General features: G+C 46.5%; 1 protein-coding gene across 2 annotated transcripts in view; it reads right to left on the bottom strand.

The window, feature by feature from the left end:
- Positions 1-1,557: 1,557 nt before the first annotated feature.
- The window catches only part of LOC106572571 (ciliary neurotrophic factor receptor subunit alpha), a 329,676-nt gene continuing 305,172 nt past the window's right edge, over positions 1,558-26,061 (bottom strand). For both annotated transcript variants that reach the window (XM_045694243.2, XM_082957103.1), the window contains one exon: positions 1,558-3,783. In XM_045694243.2, the coding sequence (XP_045550199.2) occupies position 3,783 (1 nt within the window). In that variant the 3' untranslated portion in view covers positions 1,558-3,782. The remainder of the gene's footprint in view (positions 3,784-26,061) is intronic.

Consider the following 26,061-nt stretch of genomic DNA (forward strand, 5'->3'; position numbering starts at 1 on the left):
TGCTGAACAGCTTCTACCCCCAAGCCATCAGACTGCTGAACAGCTTCTACCCCCAAGCCATAAGACTCCTGAACAGCTTCTACCCCCAAGCCATCAGACTGCTGAACAGCTTCTACCCCCAAGCCATCAGGCTGCTGAACAGCTTCTACCCCCAAGCCACCAGACTGCTGAACAGCTTCTACCCCCAAGCCACCAGACTGCTGAACAGCTTCTACCCCCAAGCCACCAGACTGCTGAACAGCTTCTACCCCCAAGCCATAAGACTCCTGAACAGCTTCTACCCCCAAGCCACCAGACTCCTGAACAGCTTCTACCCCCAAGCCATCAGACTCCTGAACAGCTTCTACCCCCAAGCCATCAGACTGCTGAACAGCTTCTACCCCCAAGCCATCAGACTGCTGAACAGCTTCTACCCCCAAGCCATAAGACTCCTGAACAGCTTCTACCCCCAAGCCATCAGACTGCTGAACAGCTTCTACCCCCAAGCCATCAGACTGCTGAACAGCTTCTACCCCCAAGCCACCAGACTGCTGAACAGCTTCTACCCCCAAGCCATCAGACTGCTGAACAGCTTCTACCCCCAAGCCATCAGACTGCTGAACAGCTTCTACCCCCAAGCCATCAGGCTGCTGAACAGCTTCTACCCCCAAGCCACCAGACTGCTGAACAGCTTCTACCCCTAAGCCACCAGACTGCTGAACAGCTTCTACCCCCAAGCCACCAGACTGCTGAACAGCTTCTACCCCCAAGCCATAAGACTCCTGAACAGCTTCTACCCCCAAGCCACCAGACTGCTGAACAGCTTCTACCCCCAAGCCATAAGACTCCTGAACAGCTTCTACCCCCAAGCCATCAGACTGCTGAACAGCTTCTACCCCCAAGCCATCAGACTGCTGAACAGCTTCTACCCCCAAGCCACCAGACTGCTGAACAGCTTCTACCCCCAAGCCATCAGACTGCTGAACAGCTTCTACCCCCAAGCCATCAGACTGCTGAACAGCTTCTACCCCCAAGCCATCAGACTGCTGAACAATTATCAAATGGCCACCGAAACTATTTATATTGTAATTTTCTTGTGTTAGTTTTTTATTTTTTTTTTTTTTTTTTTACTTTAGTTTATTTAGTAAGTATTTTCTTTACTCTATTTCTTGAACTGTGTTGGTGGTTAAAAGGGCTTGTAAGTAAGCAGTTCACGGTAAGATCCATACCTTTTGTATTCAGCACATATGACAAATACAATTTGATTTGATTTGAACATCATCTGGAGGGGCTTCCTCTCTCTCTCTGTCTGACAAACTATTAAGGGATCACTTTTGATATTAAAATACGGATAAAAAAAACAGGGATGGCTTTTGTAATGAGCATAGCTCAAACAGCACTGCCATAGCCATATGCGTACATGTTGCACAGCTAGGGAATGTGTTATGCAGTTACCGACAGAAAGAAAGGACAGAGAGATGCTACTCATTGTGAAATGGTCACATTTAATGAACAACCTCTCATTATATATATATATATATATATATATATATATATATATATATATATATATATATATATATATATATAAATAACCCAGGAACAGGTTACAAGAATCTAAAGCTAATACATACACTTTTTTTTCGTTTTAAAGATACATATCACAGTTTTTACAAAATATAATCATGGAGAATTAAGCCGTTCTGAATGTCTGAAAAAACAAACTAAGATCCTGTGTGTGTGTGTGTGTGTGTAGATCCTGTGTGTGTGTGTGTAGATCCTGTGTGTGTGTGTGTAGATCCTGTGTGTGTGTGTAGTTCCTGTGTGTGTGTGTAGATCCTGTGTGTGTGTGTGTGCAGATCCTGTGTGTGTGTGTGTAGATCCTGTGTGTGTGTGTGTAGATCCTGTGTGTGTGTGTGTGTGTAGATCCTGTGTGTGTAGTTCCTGTGTGTGTAGTTCCTGTGTGTGTGTGTAGATCCTGTGTGTGTGTGTGTAGTTCCTGTGTGTGTGTGTGTAGATCCTGTGTGTGTGTGTGTAGATCCTGTGTGTGTAGATCCTGTGTGTGTGTGTAGATCCTGTGTGTCTGTGTAGATCCTGTGTGTGTGTGTGTGTGTCTGTGTAGATCCTGTGTGTGTGTGTAGATCCTGTGTGTGTGTGTGTGTGTAGATCCTGTGTGTGTGTGTAGTTCCTGTGTGTGTGTAGATCCTGTGTGTGTAGATCCTGTGTGTGTGTGTAGATCCTGTGTGTGTGTGTGTGTGTGTGTGTGTGTGTGTGTGTGTGTGTGTGTGTGTGTAGAGCCTGTGTGTGTGTAGATCCTGTGTGTGTGTGTAGATCCTATGTGTGTGTGTGTAGATCCTGTGTGTGTGTAGATCCTGTGTGTGTGTGTGTGTGTGTGTAGATCCTATGTGTGTGTGTGTAGATCCTGTGTGTGTGTGTAGATCCTATGTGTGTGTGTGTAGATCCTGTGTGTGTGTGTGTGTAGATCCTGTGTGTGTATTTTATTATTCAATATTAAACATGTAATAAAGCACAACAGTATTCCTTGTAATAATATGAACTTGTGATATTGGCTATTAAAATGTAATCTGCAAAAACACATTTTGAAAAGGCAATGGAACTCTAAATTAATCTCCTGTCTTTCTACAGTTTATCGTCCACCTGCCAGAGGACCGAGGGCCTAGTCGAGACCTTGGAATTGAATGGTCCTATCTGCATTGTTGTGAAAACTGAGTTATTGAAATATTTTTGTTCTGTACAATGTCTACCTATATAGTACTGTAAATATGTTGGTAAAGACTTCACGTTAAAATTGACCGTTCAAACCAATGAGGTTTCGGGAACGTTAAAGCCAATTATCTCAGAATCATCTTTTTTTTTTGCAGATAGACCCTTATCATTTTATAGTCACGTATTGTATGGCAATCTACTTCCTCAATAGTAAAGTCCCAAACAAATGACGATGATGGAGAAGAATTGCTCTCAAATCCACAGTGTTGTAACAGCTCTACTCTCTTGGTGATCTCTGGGTGCAGTAGAAAGCTAAACAAACCAATGACGGCTATAGAATTCTTATTCAGGATTTCTCCAAAGTGTGTTTTAGTTCTTTGTTATGTTATTGTTTATGTCATGTATTGTTGTTTATATCGTGACGTCATTCATGTTGGTTGTCGGACGTCAGATTCAAGGGAATTTTCTGGGTTCCATCCCTTCTACACAGGCACAGGCTTAAGGAAGCTGAGGATTGTGGGAAACCTTCTCCAAGACAAGTCTTTGGCATGATGAGTTAGCTGTATGTCACCACAAATGATGACAAAGGGGATCTTGGGATCTCTTACAGGTGTCTCAAAATTCACTGAATAATGAATGAAAAAGTTTTTTATTTTATTTATTTCTTTTACTTGGAGAATGGAATCAGTCCGCTGTGCTGCTGAGAAGAAGTCTTATCGGTCTCAGATCCACTAACACGCCTGGATCTCCATGGAGACACAGTCCTGCTTCTGTGTCGTCCAATCAATGATGACTGCTTCTGTGCCGTCCAATCAATGATGTCTGCTTCTGTGTCGTCCAATCAATGATGTCTGCTTCTGTGCAACACTGTAGTACCTGCTGTTGTTGTTGTTGTTGTTGTGAGTAGATTAAGTTATTTATTCTTTTTTCCTGTAGAAAACGTTCCTTTTTAACTTTGACTTAATCACATCTTCTCTTTCTATTTAACGTTGTGTGAAACTTGAATTAAATGATCAATGCAGGATGTCCATGAACATGTGCAAAATAGACATAGAAGACTCCTCAATGTCTTCATATCTGTGAGAGAGAGAGAGAGAGAGAGAGAGAGAGAGAGAGAGAGAGAGAGAGAGAACAGAGTTAGAAACAGGGGAGTAGCATACAGAGCAATAGAACAGTATTTATCTGTCTGTCTGTCTGATTCAAACCAACACTGGTGTTCAGATTGGTTACTGACATGAACCAACCTGACCCTCCTCTACATTACCACAGTCTACCTAACTCCCAGTGGTGTTCCAGTGTAGATCAGAGTCTACCAGAGTCTACCAGAGTCTACCTAACTACCACGGGCCAACACTGAGTCTGATAAGGCCTGTCACATGGGCCAACACTGAGTGAACAAAACATTAGGAACACCTGCTCTTTCCATGACATACTGACCAGGTGAATCCAGGTGAAAGCTATTATTCCTTATTGATGTCACTTGTTAAGTCCACTTCAAATAGTGTAGTTGAAGGGGAGGAGACAGGTTAAAGATGGATTTTCAAGCCTTGAGACATGGATTGTGTGTGTGCCATTCAGAGGGTGAATGGGCAAGACAAAATGTTTAAGTGCCTTTGAACGGGGTTTGGTAGTAGGTGCCAGGCGCACCGGTTTGAGTCAATAACTGCAACACTTCCGGGGTTTTCACACTGAACAGGTTCCTGTGTGTATCCAGAATGGTCCATCACCCAAAGGACATCCAGCCAACTTGACACAACTGTGGGAAGCATTGGAGTCAAAATTGGCCAGCATCCCTGTGGAATGCTTTCAACACCTTGTAGTCCATGTCTCGACGAATTGAGGCTGTTCTGAGGGCAAAATGGGGTGCAACTCAATTTAATGTTTTGTTCACGCAGTGTATAGTTGGCTGCGTAGAGTCAATGAGCCATAGAATAACAACGCAGGCTGTCTGCAGTGTGCTGAGTTAGACAGGGGCACTAGACATCTAGCCACTGTCTGTAACAACCCCTATAATCACCAGCAGTGGGTGTTCAATACAGACGGACAAATCAAATCGGCCACATCTACATGGTTAGCAGATGTTATTGTGAGTGTAGCGAATCCGACAGTGCAGCAGTGTCTAACAGGTAATATCTAACAATTCCACGACAAAACCTAATACACACAATCTAGTAAAGGAATGGGATGAGAATATATAAATATAAAATATATGGATGAGCAGTGACAGAGCGGCTCAGATGCAACAGATAGTAAAGAATAGCTAGTGTAGGATACAGTATACAGTTGTGGCCAAACGTTTTGAGAATGACACAAATATTAATTTCCACAAAGCTTGCTGCTTCAGTTTCTTTAGATATTTTTGTCAGATGTTACTATGGAATACTGAAGTATAATTACAAGCATTTCATAAGTGTCAAAGGCTTTTATTGACATTTACATGAATTTGATGCAAAGAGTCAATATTTGCAGTGTTGACCCTTCTTTTTCAAGACCTCTGCAATCCGCCCTGGCATGCTGTCAATTAACTTCTGGGCCACATCCTGACTGATGGCAGCCCACTCTTGCATAATCAATGCTTGGAGTTTGTCAGACTTTGTGGGTTTTTGTTTGTCCACACGCCTCTTGAGGATTGACCACAAGTTCTCAATGGGATTAAGGTCTGAGGAGTTTCCTGGCCAAGGACCCAAAATATCGATGTTTTGTTCCCCGAGCCACTTAGTTATCACTTTTGCCTTATGGCAAGGTGCTCCATCATGCTGGAAAAGGCATTGTTCGTCCCCAAACTGTTCCTGGATGGTTGGGAGAAGTTGCTCTCGGAGGATGTGATGGTACCATTCTTTATTCATGGCTGTGTTCTTAAGCAAAATTGTGAGTGAGCCCACTCCCTTGGCTGAGAAGCAACCCCACACATGAATGGTCTCAGGATGCTTTACTGTTGGCATGACACAGGACTGATGGTAGCGCTCACCTTGTCTTCTCCGGACAAGCTTTTTTCCGGATGCCCCAAACAATCGGAAAGGGGATTCATCAGAGAAAATGAGTTTTCCCCAGTCCTCAGCAGTCCAATCCCTGTACCTTTTGCAGAATATCAGTCTGTCCCTGATGTTTTTCCTGGAGAGAAGTGTCTTCTTTGCTGCCCTTCTTGACACCAGGCCATCCTCCAAAAGTTTTAGCCATGACTGTATACATATGAGATAAGTAATGCAAGATATGTAAACATTATTAAAGTGGCATTATTAAAGTGACTAGTGTTCCATTTATTAAAGTGGCCAATGATATCAAGTCTGTAGGTAGGCAGCAGCCCCTCTGTGTTAGTGATGGCTGTTTAATGATCTGATGGCCTTGAGATAGAAGCTGTTTTTCAGTCTCTTGGTCCCAGCTTTGATGCACCTGTACTGACCTCGCCTTCTGGATGGAAGCGTGGTGAACAGGCAGTGGCTCGGGTGGTTGTTGTCCTTGATGATCTTTTTGGCCTTCCTGTGACATCGGGTGTTGTAGGTGTCCTGGAGGGCAGGGAGTTTGCCCCCAGTGATGCATTGTGCAGACCGCACCACCCTCTGCAGAGCCCTGTGATTGTGGGCGGTGCAGTTGCCGTACCAGGCGGTGATATAGCCCGTCAAGATGCTCTCAATTGTGCACTTGTAAAAGTTAGTGAGGGTTTTTGGTGACAAGTCACATTTTTTCAGCCTCCTGAGGTTGAAGAGGCGCTGTTGCGTCTTCTTCACCCCACTGTCTGTGTGGGTGGACCATTTCAGTTTGTCGGTGATGTGTACACCGAGGAACTTAAAACTTTCCACCTTCTCCACTGCTTTCCCGTCGATGTGGATATGGCTCCCTTTGCTGTGTCCTGAAGTCCACAATCATCTCTTTTGTTTTGCTGACATTAAGTGAGTATAATTAAGTAAATAAATTAAGTATTTTCCTGACACCACATTCCGAGGGCCCTCACCTCCTCCCTGTAGGCTGTCTCGTCATTGTCGGTAATCAAGCCTACCACTGTTGTGTCATCTGCAAACTTGATGCTTGTGTTGGAGGTGTGCATGGCCACGCAGTCGTGGGTGAACAGGGAGTACAGGAGAGGGCTGAGAACGCACCCTTGTGTGACCCCAGTGTTGAGGATCAGCAGAGTGGAGATGTTGTTTCCTACCCTCACCACCTTGGGGGCGGCCCGTCAGGATGTCCAGGACACAGTTGCAGAGGGCGGGGTCAAGACGCAGGGACTCAAGCTTAATGAGGAGTTTGAAGGGTACTATGGTGTTGAATGCTGAGCTGTTGTCAATGAACAGCATTCTTATATAGCTATTCCTCTTGTCCAGAGGGGATAGGGCAGTGTGCAGGCGATTGCATCGTCTGTGGACCTTTTGAGGCGGTAAGCAAATTGAAGTGGGTTTAAGTAGAGTGGAGTAGAGTGGAGGTGATATGATCCTTGACTAGTTTCTCAAAGCACTTCATGATGACAGAAGTGAGTGCTACGGGGTGATAGTCATTTAGTTCAGTTACCTTGGCTTGGTGGTGGTGGCCATCTTGAAGCATGTGGGCACAGCAGACTGGGATAGGGATTGATTGAATATGTCCGTAAACACACAAGCCAGCTGGTCTGCGCATGCTCTGAGGACGCGGCTAGGGATGCCGTCTGGGCCGGCAGCCTTGTGAGGGTTAACACTAAAATGTTTTACTCACGTTGGTCATGGAGAAGGAGAGCCCACAGTCTTTGGTAGCCGCGTTGGTGGCACTGTATTGTCCTCAAAGCGCACAAAGAAGTTGTTTAATTTGTCTGGAAGCAAGACGTCGATGTCAGCAACGGGACTGGTTTTCTTTTTGTAATCTGTGATTGTCTGTAGAACCTGCCCCATACGTCTCGTGTCTGAGCCGTTGAATTGCGATGCAACTTTGTCTCTATACTGATGCTTTGCTTGTTTGAGGGAATAACTACACTGTTTGTATTCAGCCATATTTCCAGTCACCTTGCCATGGTTAAATGCAGTGGTTTATGCTTTCAGTTTTGTGTGAATGCTGCCATCAATCCACGGTTTCTGGTTCGGGAAGGTTTTCATTGTCACAGTGGGTAAAACATATCCTATATACTTCCTTATAAACTCACTCACCGAGTCAGCGTATACATCAATGTTGTTCTCTGAGGCTACCCGGAACATATCCCAGTCCAGGTGATCGAAGCAATCTTGAAGCGTGGAATCCGATTGGTCAGACCAGTGTTGGATAGACCTAAGCACGGGCGCTTCCTGTTTAAGTTTCTGCATATAGGAGGGGAGCAACAAGGTTTGCCAAAAGGAGGGCGAGGGATTGTATGCATTGCGGAAGTTAGAGTAGTAATGGTCGAGCGTGTTACACGCAATCGATATGCTGATAGAATTTACGTAGCCTTGTAAATTTACCTTGGTTAAAAACCCCAGCTACAATAAATGCAGTCTCAGGATATATGGTTACCAGTTTGCATAAAGTCCAGTGAAGTTCCTTGATGGCCGTCTTGGTATCTGCTTGCGGGGTGATATAGACAGCTGTGATTATAATCGAGGAGAATTCTCTTGGGAGATAATACGGTCAGCATTTGATTGTGAGGAATTCTAGGTCAGGTGAACAAAAGGACTTGAGGTCCTGTATGTTGCTACAATTACACCATGAGTCATGAAACATACACCCCTGACTTTCTTCTTACCGGAGACATGTTTATACCTGTCGGCGCGATGCACCGAAAATCCCGTTGGCTGTACTGACTCCGACATGTCCCATGTCTCCGTGAAACAGAGTATGTTACCTTCCCGGATATCTCTTTGGAAAGCAACTCTTGCCCTGATTTCGTCGACTTTGTTAGCTAGAGACTGGACATTAGCGGGTAATATACTGGGAAGCGGTGGGTGGTGAGTGTGCATCCGAAGCCTCACTAGAAGACCGCTCCGGCACCCTCTCCGCTGTTTTGGGTTGGAATCAGTTCAAATGCCCAGGGAGGTGTAGACAAAGGATCCGCTTTGGGAAAATCTTTGGGAAAGTCTTATTTAAGCATCAGCTGTCCGAGCAGCTTACCGATCACTGTAATCTGTAAATAGCACACCCAACTACCTCATCCCCATATTGTTACTTATCCTCTTGCTCTTTTGCACCCTAGTATCTCTACTTGCACATCATCATCTGCACATGTGTTAATGATAAATTGTAATTATTTCGCCTCTATGGCCTTTTATTGCCTTATACCTCCCTACTCATCTACATTTGCACACACTGTACATAGATGTATCTATTGTGTTAATGACTGTACATTTGTTTATGTGTAACTCTGTGTTGTTGGTTTTTGTTGCACTGCTTTGCTTTATCTTGGCCAGGTCGCAGTTGTAAATGAGAACTTGTTCTCAACTGGCCTACCTGGTTAAACAAAGGCGAAATAATATATATATATATATATATATGTATTCCTGGTTGTATTCCTGGTTGTAGTGCTGGTAAGTTGACGTCTCTCTGATATCCAATAGTTCTTCCTGGCTGTATGTAATAACACAGCACTTAAGGTTTTATGGGCTAACAATGTAAGAAATAATACACTGCTCAAAAAAATAAAGGGAACACTTAAACAACACAATGTAACTCCAAGTGAATTACACTTCTATGAAATCAAACTGTCCACTTAGGAAGCAACACTGATTGACAATAAATTTCACATGCTGTTGTGCAAATGGAATAGACAACAGGAGGAAATTATAGGCAATTAGCAAGACACCCCCAATAAAGGAGTGGTTCTGCAGGTGGTAACCACAGACCACTTCTCAGTTCCTATGCTTCTTGGCTGATGTTTTGGTCACTTTTGAATGCTGGCGGTGCTTTCACTCTAGTGGTAGCATGAGACGAAGTCTACAACCCACACAAGTGGCTCAGGTAGTGCAGCTCATCCAGGATGGCACATCAATGCGAGCTGTGGCAAGAAGGTTTGCTGTGTCTGTCAGCGTAGTGTCCAGAGCATGGAGGCGCTACCAGGAGACAGGCCAGTACATCAGGAGATGTGGAGGAGGCCGTAGGAGGGCAACAACCCAGCAGCAGGACCGCTACCTCCGCCTTTGTGCAAGGAGGAGCACTGCCAGAGCCCTGCAAAATGACCTCCAGCAGGCCACAAATGTGCATGTGTCTGCTCAAACGGTCAGAAACAGAGTCCATGAGGGTGGTATGAGGGCCCGACGTCCACAGGTGGGGGTTGTGCTTACAGCCCAACACCGTGCAGGACGTTTGGCATTTGCCAGAGAACACCAAGATTGGCAAATTCGCCACTGAGCACATGTGACAGACGTGACAGAGTCTGGAGACGCCGTGGAGAACGTTCTGCTGCCTGCAACATCCTCCAGCATGACCGGTTTGGCGGTGGGTCAGTCATGGTGTGGGGTGGCATTTCTTTGGGGGGCCGCACAGCCCTCCATGTGCTCGCCAGAGGTAGCCTGACTGCCATTAGGTACCGAGATGAGATCCTCAGTCCCCTTGTGACACCATATGCTGGTGCGGTTGGCCCTGGGTTCCTCCAAGACAATGCTAGACCTCATGTGGCTGGAGTGTGTCAGCAGTTCCTGCAAGAAGAAGGCATTGATGCTATGGACTGGCCCGCCCGTTCCCCAGACCTGAATCCAATTGAGCACATCTGGGACATCATGTCTCGCTCCATTCACCAACGCCACGTTGCACCACAGACTGTCCAGGACTTGGCGGATGCTTTAGTCCAGGTCTGGGAGGAGATCCCTCAGGAGACCATCCGCCACCTCATCAGGAGCATGCCCAGGCATTGTAGGGAGGTCATACAGGCACGTGGAGGCCACACACACTACTGAGCCTCATTTTGACTTGTTTTAAGGACATTACATCAAAGTTGGATCAGCCTGTAGTGTGGTTTTCCACTTTAATTTTGAGTGTGACTCCAAATCCAAACCTCCATGGGTTGATAAATTGGATTTCCATTGATTCTTTTTGTGTGATTTTGTTGTCAGCACATTCAACTATGTAAAGAAAAAAGTATTTAATAAGATTATTTCATTCATTCAGATCTAGGATGTGTTATTTTAGTGTTCCCTTTATTTTTTTGAGCAGTGTACATGAAAAAGCAAAATACAGCACAGTTATCTAAGGACTAGAAGCGAAGCATTGAAATCCTACATGAAAAGCATCTTAAAAAAGTTTGTCTTCAGCAGGGATATAAAGAGGCCCTGAATTTGCAGGCCTGATCTCCTCTGGCAGACCATTCCACATTCTATGGGTTCTAATGGCAAATGTCTAGTCTCCTTTCACTTTCAATCTAGACTTTGAAATGGTCAACAGTGGCCTGCCACAGGATCTAAGGCTGCGTCCTGGCTTGTAGGGAGACTAATGGTCAACAGTGCCCTGCAGGAGGATCTCAGGCTGTGTCCTGGCTCGTCGGGAGATGAATGGTCAGAGATATAGGATGGGGCTAAACCAAGTCTAGTCTTAAATGTGATTATTACAACGTTAAAATCTATTCTAAATGTGACTGGTAGCCAGTGTAGAGAAGCTAAAACATGTATGATATTGTTACATTTCCTGGTGCCTGTTAGAAGCTGAGCTGCAGCATTTTGAACTAACTGTAGACGATGGAGTGATTGTTGACTGAGAAAGGTTACAGTAATCTAGACGTGAGGAAATAAAAACGTCCATTTCTCCAGATCAGTGACAGATATAATACTTTATTTATTAGATGCTAAATAGGCGTCCGTTTGAGACGCAGCGCCTGAAAGGTAGCTGACAGGTGAGTACTATTAAACCCTGCAGGACATTGCCTTATCATCTCATTACGCATGGAGCAATTTACACTCAAAACGAACCTGAGTTGCATCCCAAATAGAACCTTGCCTTTGTTATTGTGTCTTTATGGATAGAAGTCACTTTCACATGCATAAAGACATATTATGTTGTCTTACTCCTCTTGAGGAAATAGGCGCAGCAAATTGCCCTGAGGCGGTAGGAGGGAATATCTTTTACAGTTTGATGGATCAACCAATCATACGTGGACCATTATGGATCAGCCAATCGACTCGCTTCCTGTGGTGTTTGTTTTGAACTGTTAGTTGGACGGATGTTTTCCTACTGTATCGTCTCCTCTTCATCCTCCTCCTCCTCATCCTCCCCCTGTACTTTACTGGGCGACTCTGGTTCATCGTTCCCAGGACGGTGAAACACCAAAACATCACACAGAGAAGAGCCAAACTGATCTGTTAATGTTCTGTCATTGTCTCAATCGCCCCTCGTTTTCCAGTGTCCCTCGGTAAGGGAATGGCCCTCGTTTTCCAGTGTCCCTCGGTGAGGGAACGCCCCTCGTTTTCCAGTGTCCCTCGGTGAGGGAATGGCCCTCGTTTTCCAGTGTCCCTCGGTGAGGGAATGGCCCTCGTTTTCCAGTGTCCGTCGGTGAGGGACTGGCCCTCGTTTTCCAGTGTCCCTCGGTAAGGGAATGGCCCTCGTTTTCCAGTGTCCCTCGGTGAGGGAATGGCCCTCGTTTTCCAGTGTCCCTCGGTGAGGGAATGGCCCTCGTTTTCCAGTGTCCCTCGGTGAATGAATGGCCCTCGTTTTCCAGTGTCCGTCGGTGAGGGACTGGCCCTCATTTTCCAGTGTCCGTCGGTGAGGGACTGGCCCTCGTTTTCCAGTGTCCCTCGGTGAGGGACTGGCCCTCGTTTTCCAGTGTCCCTCGGTAAGGGAATGGCCCTCGTTTTCCAGTGTCCCTCGGTGAGGGAACGGCCCTCGTTTTCCAGTGTCCCTCGGTGAGGGAACGCCCCTCGTTTCCAGTGTCCCTCGGTAAGGGAATGGCCCTCGTTTTCCAGTGTCCCTCGGTGAGGGACTGGCCCTCGTTTTCCAGTGTCCCTCGGTGAGGCCCTCATTTTCCAGAGAGGGAAAGGCACTCAAATGTAGAACTTTTCATGGTGTCTTGCTTTTTGTCCTTGCCCAATGTTATTTGTTAAGTTTTTCGCTTCTGACATTTGTATCTGCTCCTCCATGCACCTGTCTGGTAAGGTTGATCGTCACCTCCCCAAAAAAGCTTCTCCCAAGCGGGTGTGACACCTACTCCCATTGCATGCTCCACTGCTGCATGGATCCCACCCAGTGATCTGCTCCCCGTCTGCCTTGCCCTGTCTCCCCCTGTCTGGTACAGGTACCCCAGCCACACTCCCCTGTGCTTTCACTCGCCTCCAACATACACGCACAGCCTGCAGACTTTGGACTGATGTGAATTTTATGTAGGCTAATTAACTTGTTCTACAGCTGCACCATCGACAGCATCCTGACCGGTTGCATCACCACCTGGTATGGCAACTGCTCGGCCTCTGACTGCAAGGCACTACAGAGGGTAGTGTGTACGGCCCAGTACATCACTGGGGACAATTGTCAAAGACTCCAGCCACCCTAGTCATAAACTGTTCTCTCTGCTACTGCACGGGAAGCGGTACCGGAGCGACAAGTCTAGGTCCAAAAGGCTTCTAAACAGCTTCTACCTCCAAGCCATTAGACTCCTGAACAGCTAATCAAAGGGCTACCCAGACCCCTCTTTTACGCTGCTGCTACTCTGTTTATTATCAATGCATAGTCACTTTAACTCCACCTACCTGTGGATATTACCTCAATTACCCTGAATAGCCGGTGCCCCTGCACATTGACTCTGTACCGGTACCCCCTGTATATAGCCTCCACATTGACTCTGTACCGGTACCCCCTGTATATAGCCTCCACATTGACTCTGTACCGGTACCCCCTGTATATAGTCTCCACATTGACTCTGTACCGGTACCCCCTGTATATAGCCACCACATTGACTCTGTACCGGTACCCCCTGTATATAGCCTCCACATTGACTCTGTACCGGTACCCCCTGTATATAGTCTCCCCATTGACTCTGTACCGGTACCCCCTGTATATAGCCACCACATTGACTCTGTAGCGGTACCCCCTGTATATAGCCTCCACATTGACTCTGTACCGGTACCCCCTGTATATAGCCTCCACATTGACTCTGTACCGGTACCCCCTGTATATAGCCTCCACATTGACTCTGTACCGGTACCCCCTGTATATAGCCTCCACATTGACTCTGTACCGGTACCCCCTGTATATAGCCTCCACATTGACTCTGTACCGGTACCCCCTGTATATAGCCACCACATTGACTCTGTACCGGTACCCCCTGTATATAGCCTCCACATTGACTCTGTACCGGTACCCCCTGTATACAGCCTCCACATTGTACCGGTATCACCTGTATATAGCCTCCACATTGACTCTGTACCGTAATACCCTGTATATAGCCTCCACATTGACTCTGTACCGTAATACCCTGTATATAGCCTCCACATTGACTCTGTACCGGTACCCCCTGTATATAGCCTCCACATTGACTCTGTACCGGTACCCCCTGTATATAGCCTCCACATTGACTCTGTACCGGTACCCCCTGTATATAGCCTCCACATTGACTCTGTACCGTAATACCCTGTATATAGCCTCCACATTGACTCTGTACCGTAATACCCTATATATAGTCTCGTGTGTTATTTTTCTGCTGCTCTTTAATTATTTGTTACTTATTTTTTTTATTATTTACTTATCTATTTTTTTTACTTAACACTTATTTTTAATAAAACTGCATTGTTGGTTAAGGGCTTGTAAGTAATAACTTCACTGTGAGGTCTACTACACCTGTTGTATCCAGCATTTCACTGTAAGGTCTACTACACCTGTTGTATTCAGCATTTCACTGTAAGGTCTACTACACCTGTTGTATTCAGCATTTCACTGTGAGGTCTACTACACCTGTTGTATTCAGCATTTCACTGTGAGGTCTACTACATCTGTTGTATTCAGCATTTCACTGTAAGGTCTACTACACCTGTTGTATTCAGCGCATGTGACAAATACAATTTGATTAGAGACGCTTATTATGTGAGTTTACTCAGAAACGCTTTAATTTAACTAGTATAAACCTACTATTTATTAAGTTAACTAGTATAAACCTACTATTTATTAAGTTAACTAGTATAAACCTACTATTTATTAAGTTAACTAGTATAAACCTACTATTTATTTAGTTAACTAGTATAAACCTACTATTTATTTAGTTAACTAGTATAAACCTACTATTTATTTAGTTAACTAGTATAAACCTACTATTTATTAATTTAACTAGTATAAACCTACTATTTATTAATTAAAAAACAGCCCCAGACTATTATTCCTTGTTCATTAAACTTCAGTCGGCCATATGCATTTGGGCAGGTAGTGTTCTCCTGGCATAAGCCAAACCCAGATGAATCTGTCAGACTGCCAGATGGTGAAGCGTGATTCATCAGTCCAGAGAACGAATTTCATGAAGCTCCCGACAAACAGTTATTGTGCTGACGTTGCTTCCAGAGGCAGTTAGGAACTCGATGGTGAGTTTTACAGCTGAGGACAGACGATTTTTACGCGTTACGCACATCAGCACTCAGGGGTCCAGTTCTGTGAGCTTGTGTGGCCTACCACTTCGCGGCTGAGTCGTTGTTGCTCCTAGATGTTTCCACTTCATAATAACAGCACTTACAGTTGACTGGGGGCAGCTCAAACAGGGCAGACGAACTGACTTGTTGGAAAGGTGGCATCCTATAATGGTGCCACGTTGAAAGTCACTGAGCTCTTCAGTAAAGGCCATTCTACTGCCAATGTTTGTCTATGGAGAATGCATGGCTGTGTGCTCGATTGTATACGCCTGTCAGCAACGGGTGTGGCTGAAAAAGCTGAATCCACTAATTTGAAGGGGTGTCCACATACTGCTGTATATATAGTGTATGATTTCTGGTGTAATATTGATGTGTGTCATATAGACAGGAGAAAGGTGAACAGCTGTTCTCCTGTCCTCAGAGCAGATGGCACATTTACTGTTAAACACATCAGTATGCCTCAGTAATCAGTAGGCCTGGCTACCTTCAACATGGATATTAGACAAGAAGAAATGAGGAGCAGAGGAGCCAGGCTAAAGCACACGGGCCAGAGCCACCACCAACCAGAGGTACACCCTCTGGACAACACCCTGTCGTTCTCCACTAACATCAAGGCGGTGACCCGATCCTGTAGGTTCATGCTCTACAACATTCGCAGAGTACGACCCTGCCTCACACAGGAAGCGGCGCAGGTCCTAATCCAGGCACTTGTCATCTCCCGTCTGGATTACTGCAACTCGCTGTTGGCTGGGCTCCCTGCCTGTGCCATTAAACCCCTACAACTCATCCAGAACGCCGCAGCCCGTCTGGTGTTCAACCTTCCCAAGTTCTCTCACGTCACCCCGCTCCTCCGCTCTCTCCACTGGCTTCCAGTTGAAGCTCGCATCCGCTACAAGACCATGGTGATTGCCTACGGAGCTGTGAAGGGAACGGCACCTCCATACCTTCAGGCTCTGATCAGGCCCTACACCCAAACAAGGGCACTGCGTTCATCCACCACTGGCCTGCTGGCCCCCCTACCTCTGAGGAAGCACAGTTCCCGCTCAGCCCAGTCAAAACTGTTCGCTGCTCTGGCACCCCTATGGTGGACCAAGCTCCCTCACGACGCCAGGACAGCGGAGTCAATCACCACCTTCCGGAGACACCTGAAACCCCACCTCTTCAAGGAATACCTGGGATAGGATAAAGTAATCCTTCTAACCCTCACTCCCCCCCAAAAAGATTTAGATGCACTATTGTAAAGTGGTTGTTCCAGTGGATATCATAAGGTGAATGCACCATTTTGTAAGTTGCTCTGGATAAGAGCGTCTGCTAAATGACTTAAATGTAATGTAAATGTAAGGTACCATGCTAAAGCACACGGGCCAGAACCACCACCAACCAGAGGAGCCAGGCTAAAGCACACGGGTCAGAACCACCACCAACCAGAGGAGCCAGGCTAAAGCACACGGGTCAGAACCACCACCAACCAGAGGAGCCAGGCTAAAGCACACGGGCCAGAACCACCACCAACCAGAGGTACCATGCTAAAGCACACGGGCCAGAACCACCACCAACCAGAGGTACCGGGCCAGAGCCACCACCAACCAGAGGAGCCATGCTAAAGCACACGGGCCAGAACCACCACCAACCAGAGGTACCGGGCCAGAGCCACCACCAACCAGAGGAGCCATGCTAAAGCACACGGGTCAGAACCACCACCAACCAGAGGTACCATGCTAAAGCACACGGGTCAGAGCCACCACCAACCAGAGGAGCCATGCTAAAGCACACGGGTCAGAACCACCACCAACCAGAGGTGCAGCCCAATCAGGTGACATCATATACGTTCCAAGTCTTTTTGCTAATGAAAGGTACCATAACTGATATTGGACTGAGTATTCAGTACAAGCTGACGCAGCTTTTAGTTTCCTCTGCCGGAAATGTGGGTCCAGCATGTCTGCGTCATCAGATTCAACCAATAAAGGGTTCAGTGAATAGAAGCATTCATTAGAAACAGGTAAAGGACTGAACAAACATGCCACCTCAAAATAACACTTAACATGTCAGGCAGTGTGGAGGGAGAGAGAAATACTTAGACAGCGCAGAAAATATCCACATCGTTTAACATGGATCAGCCTGCTCTTCGTAGATGTTGTCTGGGCTCTATTGTTGACATGACTGAACGTTTAGCAATTAATCAACTCCCTCTAAGAGGAGATGACCATGCATTCTAAAGCATTGGTATTTTATTAGGATCCCCATTAGCTGCTGAAATTTACAGAGGAAGAGGAAGACAGTGGACTGTACTACAGCAGGACAGAGGGGGACAGTGAACTGTTCTACAGCAGGACAGAGGAAGAGGAAGACAGTGGACTGTTCTACAGCAGGACAGAGGAAGACAGTGGACTGTTCTACAGCAGGACAGAGGAAGACAGTGGAATGTTCTACAGCAGGACAGAGGAAGACAGTGGACTGTTCCACAGCAGGACAGAGGAAGACAGTGGACTGTTCTACAGCAGGACAGAGGAAGACAGTGGACTGTTCTACAGCAGGACAGAGGAAGAGGAAGGCAGTGGACTGTTCTACAGCAGGACAGAGGAAGAGGAAGACAGTGGACTGTTCTACAGCAGGACAGAGGAAGAGGAAGGCAGTGAACTGTTCTACAGCAGGACAGAGGAAGAGGAAGACAGTGGACTGTTCTACAGCAGGACAGAGGAAGACAGTGGACTGTTCTTGTTTGAGTATACCCTCCAAAAGGTCCCAGAGCCCCTCCAGCCAGGCACCACTCTGACCATCAGTCCCCATAGCCCCTCCAGCCCCTCCAGCCCCATCCAGCCAGGCGCCGCTCTGAGTATACCCTCCAAAAGGTCCTAGAGTTGGCCCAGATTGCACCAACCATTCACCATAACGCAACCTGCATGAGCCACGACATCCAGAACGACTTAATAAAAGTGACAGAGCAGATTACTGAGTGACAGAGCAGATGACTGAGTGACAGAGCAGATGACTGAGTGACAGAGCAGATTACTGAGTGACAGAGCAGATGACTGAGTGACAGAGCAGATGACTGAGTGACAGAGCAGATTACTGAGTGACAGAGCAGATTTCTGAGTGACAGAGCAGATTACTGAGTGACAGAGCAGATTACTGAGTGACAGAGCAGATTACTGAGTGACAGAGCAGATTACTTAGTGACAGAGCATATTGTCAGGGAAGGAATAGTGGAATTGTTATATTAAAGGGGACAGAATGAGAGATCCCACAGGCTGCGCAAACATTTCAATCCTCCTTTGGTTTGTTGATGGAAACTATGACATAAAACACTGCCTTCTGACCATTACCACTGCAGATGCAGGTGATGCCAACACTCTCACAACTGACCTGGGCTGAGAACTCCCTACTGACCTGGGCTGAGAACTCCCAACTGACCTGGGCTGAGAACTCCCTACTGACCTGGGCTGAGAACTCCCTACTGACCTGGGCTGAGAACTCCCTACTGACCTGGGCTGAGAACTCCCTACTGACCTGGGCTGAGAACTCCCTACTGACCTGGGCTGAGAACTCACAACTGACCTGGGCTGAGAACTCCCTACTGACCTGGGCTGAGAACTCCCTACTGACCTGGGCTGAGAACTCCCTACTGACCTGGGCTGAGAACTCCCTACTGACCTGGGCTGAGAACTCATAAAATCCTGAGTCAAGTCTACGACGGCGCCTCTGTGATGTCGGAGAAGCACGGGGGAGTGCAGAAACTCCTACGGCAGAAATTGGGTAGACACATTCCTTATGTTCAATCCTTTAACTACCAGCTTCATCTGTTGGTGGTCCATTTCCTCTGAGGAGGTCATCTGAGAATTTTTCAACATTATTAACCTTCTTTACAAATCCGTAAGAAAGCCCACTATTGGAGTTCATTTCCAAGGGGGAGACACTGAAACACATGCTCGACCGGCACTGGACAGGTCACCTGGCCACTGTAAAGTCATCCTCAAATCCTCCAAGGAACATATCCCAGTTGCTGACACACATTGAAAACACACAAGGTCTTTTCCCGGCAGATGTGAGAGTCGAGGCAGGGGGGTTGCTGCGCGTAATATCAAAGCCCAGCTTCAGGGGTATAGCCCTCATAGTAAACAACATCCTATTACTTTCAGACCAAACAAAGTGTTCCAGTCAAAAGAGAAGCATCTCCTGACAGCCGTCCAACTGGTGAACATCAGAGGGTGTTGCCGGTCTCCACACAGACAGAGTTTTCTGGAGCTATGGAATCAGTGTTGATGCAGCAGGCCCAGGGCCAATCAAGAGGAGCAGCAGGGCCAATCAAGAGGAGCAGCAGGGCCAATCAAGAGGAGCAGCAGGGCCAATCAAGAGGAGACGCAGGCCTAGGGCCAATCAAGAGGAGACACACAACCAACAAAGATGTACAAGACTATGTGGTTGAAGAATCAACGGGAGCAGGACACAACCATGATGAAGAGGAGACAGAGCAATGGAGACTGTTCTATAGTGCCATAGATACAGTACGTGCAGAGATGAACGGGTGCTTTGGAGAGCGCGGCAGCGTACTCATGGAATCGCTTGGCTCACTGGATCCAGAGGGCAACACGTTTCTGGATGAAACAAAGTCAAGCCCCTCTTGGAGTTGACCAACACAGAGCTTTTAGATGCTGAGTATGCTGTTGCCCGCCAGTTCCTCCAAATGGATGGGTTACCTTGATGGCCCCAGCTGCTGGTACCCTGTCCAGCAACACACACTATCCCAACATCAGTAGCATCGCAATGGACACAGCTAACACTGTTGGACAGGGTTGGCTCTGCACACAGTCCAGTTCGTCTTCAGCCAGACTGGAAGACTTTCCATCAGTACCACAGGGTTTAGTGCCTCCCAGCTTGGAGAACCTATCTTGTACCTCTCTGAACTCAGGGCAGGCAGAGAGGCCCTGCCACTATTCTACGTAACGGGAGCAGCGTTGTGTGCCGAGCTGGTTCCTGAGCTGGGGCACTGACCAGAGAGAACGGTTTCTGTAGAACCTTTTGGGGAAAGCTGTGCAAGAGGGAAAGTGTGTACACTCATTCAAATCGTTCTTCTTAGGGCTAGGCCCCTTTTGTCTCCAATTCCTGTCTGAATGACGTGCCCAAAGTAACTGCCTGTAGCTCAGGCCCTGAAGCAAGGATATGCCTATAATTGGTACCATTGGAAGAAAAACACTTTGAAGTTTGTAGAAATGTTAAAATACTGTAGGAGAATAACACAATAGATATGGTAGGAGAAAATCCAAAGAAAAACCAACCAGAATCTTTTGTTGTTGAGAGAGACCATCCTCTTAGAAATGCAAGAGAAAGGTCATATGCAATTCCTATGTCTTCCACAGGGTGTCAGCAGTCTATGTTCAAGGTTTCAGGTTTGTAACTTCAAAAACAAATAAGAAATAACAGTTTTAGTAGAAGGACATAGTCTTGGAAATTCATGTTTGCACGCGTCATGAAGACAGGACGCACCTGCTAAAATCGGTTTCCTATCAAACATACTTCTTTCCAAAAGAAATATTATAGTTTGATTACATTTGAGGGTATCTGAGGAGTAAATAGAAATGTATTTTGACTTGTTGAAACAAAGTTTAGGGGTAGATTTTCAGATTCCTTTCTCTGCAAGTTGAACGAGTGGATTACTCAAATCGATGGCGCCAACTAAACTGTCTTTTTGGGATATAAAGAAGGATTTTATCTAACAAAACGACACTTCATGTTATAGCTGGGACCCTTTTGATGACAAATCAGAGGAAGATTTTAAAAAAGTAAGTGAATATTTAATCGTTATATGTGAATGTATGAAACCTGTGCCGGTGGAAAAATATTTTGATGTGGGGCGCTGTCCTCAAACAATCGCATGTTATGTTTCCGCTGTAATGCCTACTGTAAATCGGACAGGGCAGTTTGATTAACAAGAAGGGGAAGCATGTGTGGAGACAGTGAAATACAAGGTGACAGGTAGTCTAGTGGTTAAGAGCGTTGGGCCAGTAAACAAAAGGTTGCTGGTTCGAATCGCTGTGCCAACCAAGTGAAAAATATGTTGATGTGCTCTTGAGCAAGGCACTTAACCCTAATTGCTCCTGTAAGTCACTTTGGATAAGAGCATGTGCTAAAATGTACATTTCCACACCTGTAGGTGAGGGGAATGGACACTGAAAATTCTTCTGACCACCTTCCACAAGACCCTGGAGGCAATGTCAAGTGTCCTGGTAGAAGTATGTTTAATGTTTGGAGCCTCCACTGTCATAGAAGAAGGCTGCTTTAATGTTCCTTAAAATACTTTAAAAAAATTACTTTCAAATGAGAGTTAACAAGAAAATACCAGAAAAAAAATCTGTACACTGTATCCATTTTTTTTCCTTTATAGTTTGTTACCCTAAACATAATCCACCTACACCTTTTTTTTTCTCTTCGAAACCTTGTTTGTTTTTGTCAGCAAATAGACATTGATCGTTGATCAAACATTGATCTTACCCTACAGTATGTCTCTACATGATGCAATGTATAAAACCAGGCATTTACTGGAAGCTACACTGAAGTACAGTTACAGATTGAAGTGTTTAAATTGTAGTTTGTCATCATTGATGATGGTGAAAAAAAATGGAGGACAAGAACGAAAGGAAAACATGATTAAAATACCAATATGTTTTTACCTCATCAATAGACTATTAGATTATAGTCTGTACTGTGTTAAACAGGAGGCTGTGTTATAGTCTGTACTGTGTTAAACAGTTAGCTGTGTTATAGTCTGTACTGTGTTAAACAGGAGGCTGTGTTATAGCCTGTACTGTGTTAAACAGTTAGCTGTGTTATAGTCTGTACTGTGTTAAACAGTTAGCTGTGTTATAGTCTGTACTGTGTTAAACAGGAGGCTGTGTTATAGTCTGTACTAATACATTACAACGGAACGATTTGACTAGTGGAGTGTTAGCTAGCTACATAGTTGTCTTTGTCATAGTTTGATAATTGTGTAGTTTAGAGTAATCATCGAGGTTAGCTAGCCAGCTATTTTCGTCCCCCGCGACGCCATTTTTCCAAACCTAGCCAACTATTACCGACGAGCAGCATTGTAGAAACTAAATACATTACAAAAGGAACGTCTTGATTAGTGTTATGTTAGCTCGCTACATAGTTGCTTTTGTATCATGATAAGGTGTAGTACTGAAACTATCGAGGTTACCTAGCCAGCTACACGTTCAAACAAAGTCAACAATGCAGCCACTGCTAGCTAGCCTACTCCACCAGCCAGCAGTACTGTATCATTTGTCATTTTAGTCATTAAGATTTTTGCAACGTAAGCTTAACTTTCTGAACATTCGAGACGTGTAGTCCACTTGTCATTCCAACCTCCTTTGCATTAGCGTAGCCTCTTCTGTAGCCTGTCAACTATGTGTCTGTCTATCCCTGTTCTCTCCCCTCTGCACAGGCCACACAAACGCTTCACACCGCATGGCCGCTGCCACTCTAACCTGGTGGTCCCAGCGCGAACAACCCAGGTGGAGTTCCAGGTCTCCGGCAGCCTCTGGAACTGCCGGTCTGCGGCCAACAAGGCAGAGTTCATCTCAGCCTATGCTGCCCTCCAGTCCCTCGACTTCTTGGCACTGACGGAAACATGGATTACCACAGATAACACTGCTACTCCTACTGCTCTGTCCTCGTCTGCCCACGTGTTCTCGCATACCCCGAGAGCATCTGGCCAGCGGGGTGGTGGCACTGGAATCCTCATCTCTCCCAAGTGGACATTCTCTCTTTCTCCCCTTACCCATCTGTCTATCTCCTCATTTGAATTCCATGCTGTCACAGTTACCAGCCCTTTCAAGCTTAACATCCTTATCATTTATCGCCCTCCAGGTTCCCTTGGAGAGTTCATCAATGAGCTTGACGTCTTGATAAGTTCCTTTCCTGAGGATGGCTCACCTCTCACAGTTCTGGGTGACTTTAACCTCCCCACGTCTACCTTTGACTCATTCCTCTCTGCCTCCTTCTTTCCACTCCTCTCCTCTTTTGACCTCACCCTCTCACCTTCCCCCCCTACTCACAAGGCAGGCAATATGCTTGGCCTCATCTTTACTAGATGCTGTTCTTCCACTAATCTCATTGCAACTCCCTTCCAAGTCTCCGACCACTACCTTGTATCCTTTTCCCTCTCGCTCTCATCCAACACTTCTCACTCTGCCCCTACTCGGATGGTATTGCGCCGTCCCAACCTTCGCTCTCTCTCTCCCGCTACTCTCTCCTCTTCCATCCTATCATCTCTTCCCTCTACTCAAACCTTCTCCAACCTATCCCCTGATTCTGCCTCCTCAACCCTCCTCTCATCCCTTTCTGCATCCTTTGATTCTCTATGTCCCCTATCCTCCAGGCCGGCTCGGTCCTCCCCTCCTGCTCCGTGGCTCGACGACTCATTGCGAGCTCTCAGAACAGGGCTCCGGGCAGCCGAGCGGAAATGGAGGAAAACTCACCTCCCTGCGGACCTGGCATACTTTCACTCCCTCCTCTCTACATTTTCCTCTTCTGTCTCTGCTGCTAAAGCCACTTTCTACCACTCTAAATTCCAAGCATCTGCCTCTAACCCTAGGAAGCTCTTTGCCACCTTCTCCTCCCTCCTGAATCCTCCTCCCCCCCCCCCCCCCCCCCCCCCCCCTCCTCCCTCTCTGCGGATGACTTCGTCAACCATTTTGAAAAGAAGGTCGACGACATCCGATCCTCGTTTGCTAAGTCAAACGACACCGCTGGTCCTGCTCACACTGCCCTACCCTATGCTTTGACCTCTTTCTCCCCTCTCTCTTCAGATGAAATCTCGCGTCTTGTGACGGCCGGCCGCCCAACAACCTGCCCGCTTGACCCTATCCCCTCCTCTCTTCTCCAGACCATTTCCGGAGACCTTCTCCCTTACCTCACCTCGCTCATCAACTCATCCTTGACCGCTGGCTACGTTCCTTCCGTCTTCAAGAGAGCGAGAGTTGCACCCCTTCTGAAAAAACCTACACTCGATCCCTCTGATGTCAACAACTACAGACCAGTATCCCTTCTTTCTTTTCTCTCCAAAACTCTTGAACGTGCCGTCCTTGGCCAGCTCTCCTGCTATCTCTCTCAGAATGACCTTCTTGATCCAAATCAGTCAGGTTTCAAGACTGGTCATTCAATTGAGACTGCTCTTCTCTGTGTCACGGAGGCTCTCCGCACTGCTAAAGCTAACTCTCTCTCCTCTGCTCTCATCCTCCTAGACCTATCTGCTGCCTTTGATACTGTGAACCATCAGATCCTCCTCTCCACCCTCTCCGAGTTGGGCATCTCCGGCGCGGCCCACGCTTGGATTGCGTCCTACCTGACAGGTCGCTCCTACCAGGTGGCGTGGCGAGAATCTGTCTCCGCACCACGTGCTCTCACCACTGGTGTCCCCCAGGGCTCTGTTCTAGGCCCTCTCCTATTCTCGCTATACACCAAGTCACTTGGCTCTGTCATATCCTCACATGGTCTCTCCTATCATTGCTATGCAGACGACACACATTTAATCTCCTCCTTTCCCCCTTCTGATAACCAGGTGGCGAATCGCATCTCTGCATGTCTGGCAGACATATCAGTGTGGATGACGGATCACCACCTCAAGCTGAACCTCGGCAAGATGGAGCTGCTCTTCCTCCCGGGGAAGGACTGCCCGTTCCATGATCTCGCCATCACGGTTGACAACTCCATTGTGTCCTCCTCCCAGAGTGCTAAGAACCTTGGCGTGACCCTGGACAACACCCTGTCGTTCTCCACTAACATCAAGGCGGTGACCCGATCCTGTAGGTTCATGCTCTACAACATTTGCAGAGTACGACCCTGCCTCACACAGTAAGCGGCGCAGGTCCTAATCCAGGCACTTGTCATCTCCCGTCTGGATTACTGCAACTCGCTGTTGGCTGGGCTCCCTGCCTGTGCCATTAAACCCCTACAACTCATCCAGAACGCCGCAGCCCGTCTGGTGTTCAACCTTCCCAAGTTCTCTCACGTCACCCCGCTCCTCCACTCTCTCCACTGGCTTCCAGTTGAAGCTCGCATCCGCTACAAGACCATGGTGCTTGCCTACAGAGCTGTGAGGGGAACGGCACCTCCGTACCTTCAGGTTCTGATCAGGCCCTACACCCAAACAAGGGCACTGCGTTCATCCACCTCTGGCCTGCTCGCCTCCCTACCTCTGAGGAAGCACAGTTCCCGCTCAGCCCAGTCAAAACTGTTCGCTGCTCTGGCACCCCAATGGTGGAACAAGCTCCCTCACGACGCCAGGACAGCGGAGTCAATCACCACCTTCCGGAGACACCTGAAACCCCACCTCTTTAAGGAATACCTGGGATAGGATTATGAGTTTGTATGATACTTCTTTCACCTTATTAGATACAATATTTACCAGACAACAACGAAACTTTGTTCCAGTTCACCTGTCCTCGGGCTGCATTCCAGTACATTTTAACAGAGGGAATAGTAACATATTGGCATCGTTTCCTTATATACATGTTATTACATTTATAGTTTAAAATGACAATCCCTTCTAATTGTATTGAGGCTACAAAATCCTCAACAGTTGCACTTGGGAGTATTGTTATATTCTCCTAAAAGAAGAATAGCACCTTTAGGGACGGCTCTAACAACAATTTGATACGCCTTAGGAGTGAATGTAACATTGTGTGTTCTAATAAATTCTGGATAATCATATAGTTGTCCATCATTGTTCAGTAATTGTTTAACCCAGATAATGTTGTTGTCAAACCAGTTCTGGAAAAACAAAGACTTGTTTTTGTCTTTATTTTTTATTTTTTATTTTTATTTTTTTTATTACCTATTATTCCAGATTGTATACCTATGAGGGGAAACATTGTGTTTGTACATGAGGTTCCAAGTTAGAAGT

This window comes from Salmo salar, chromosome 01 (assembly GCF_965601325.2).
Source record: "Salmo salar chromosome 01, fSalSal1, whole genome shotgun sequence".
NCBI classification, from domain to species: Eukaryota; Metazoa; Chordata; class Actinopteri; order Salmoniformes; family Salmonidae; genus Salmo; species Salmo salar.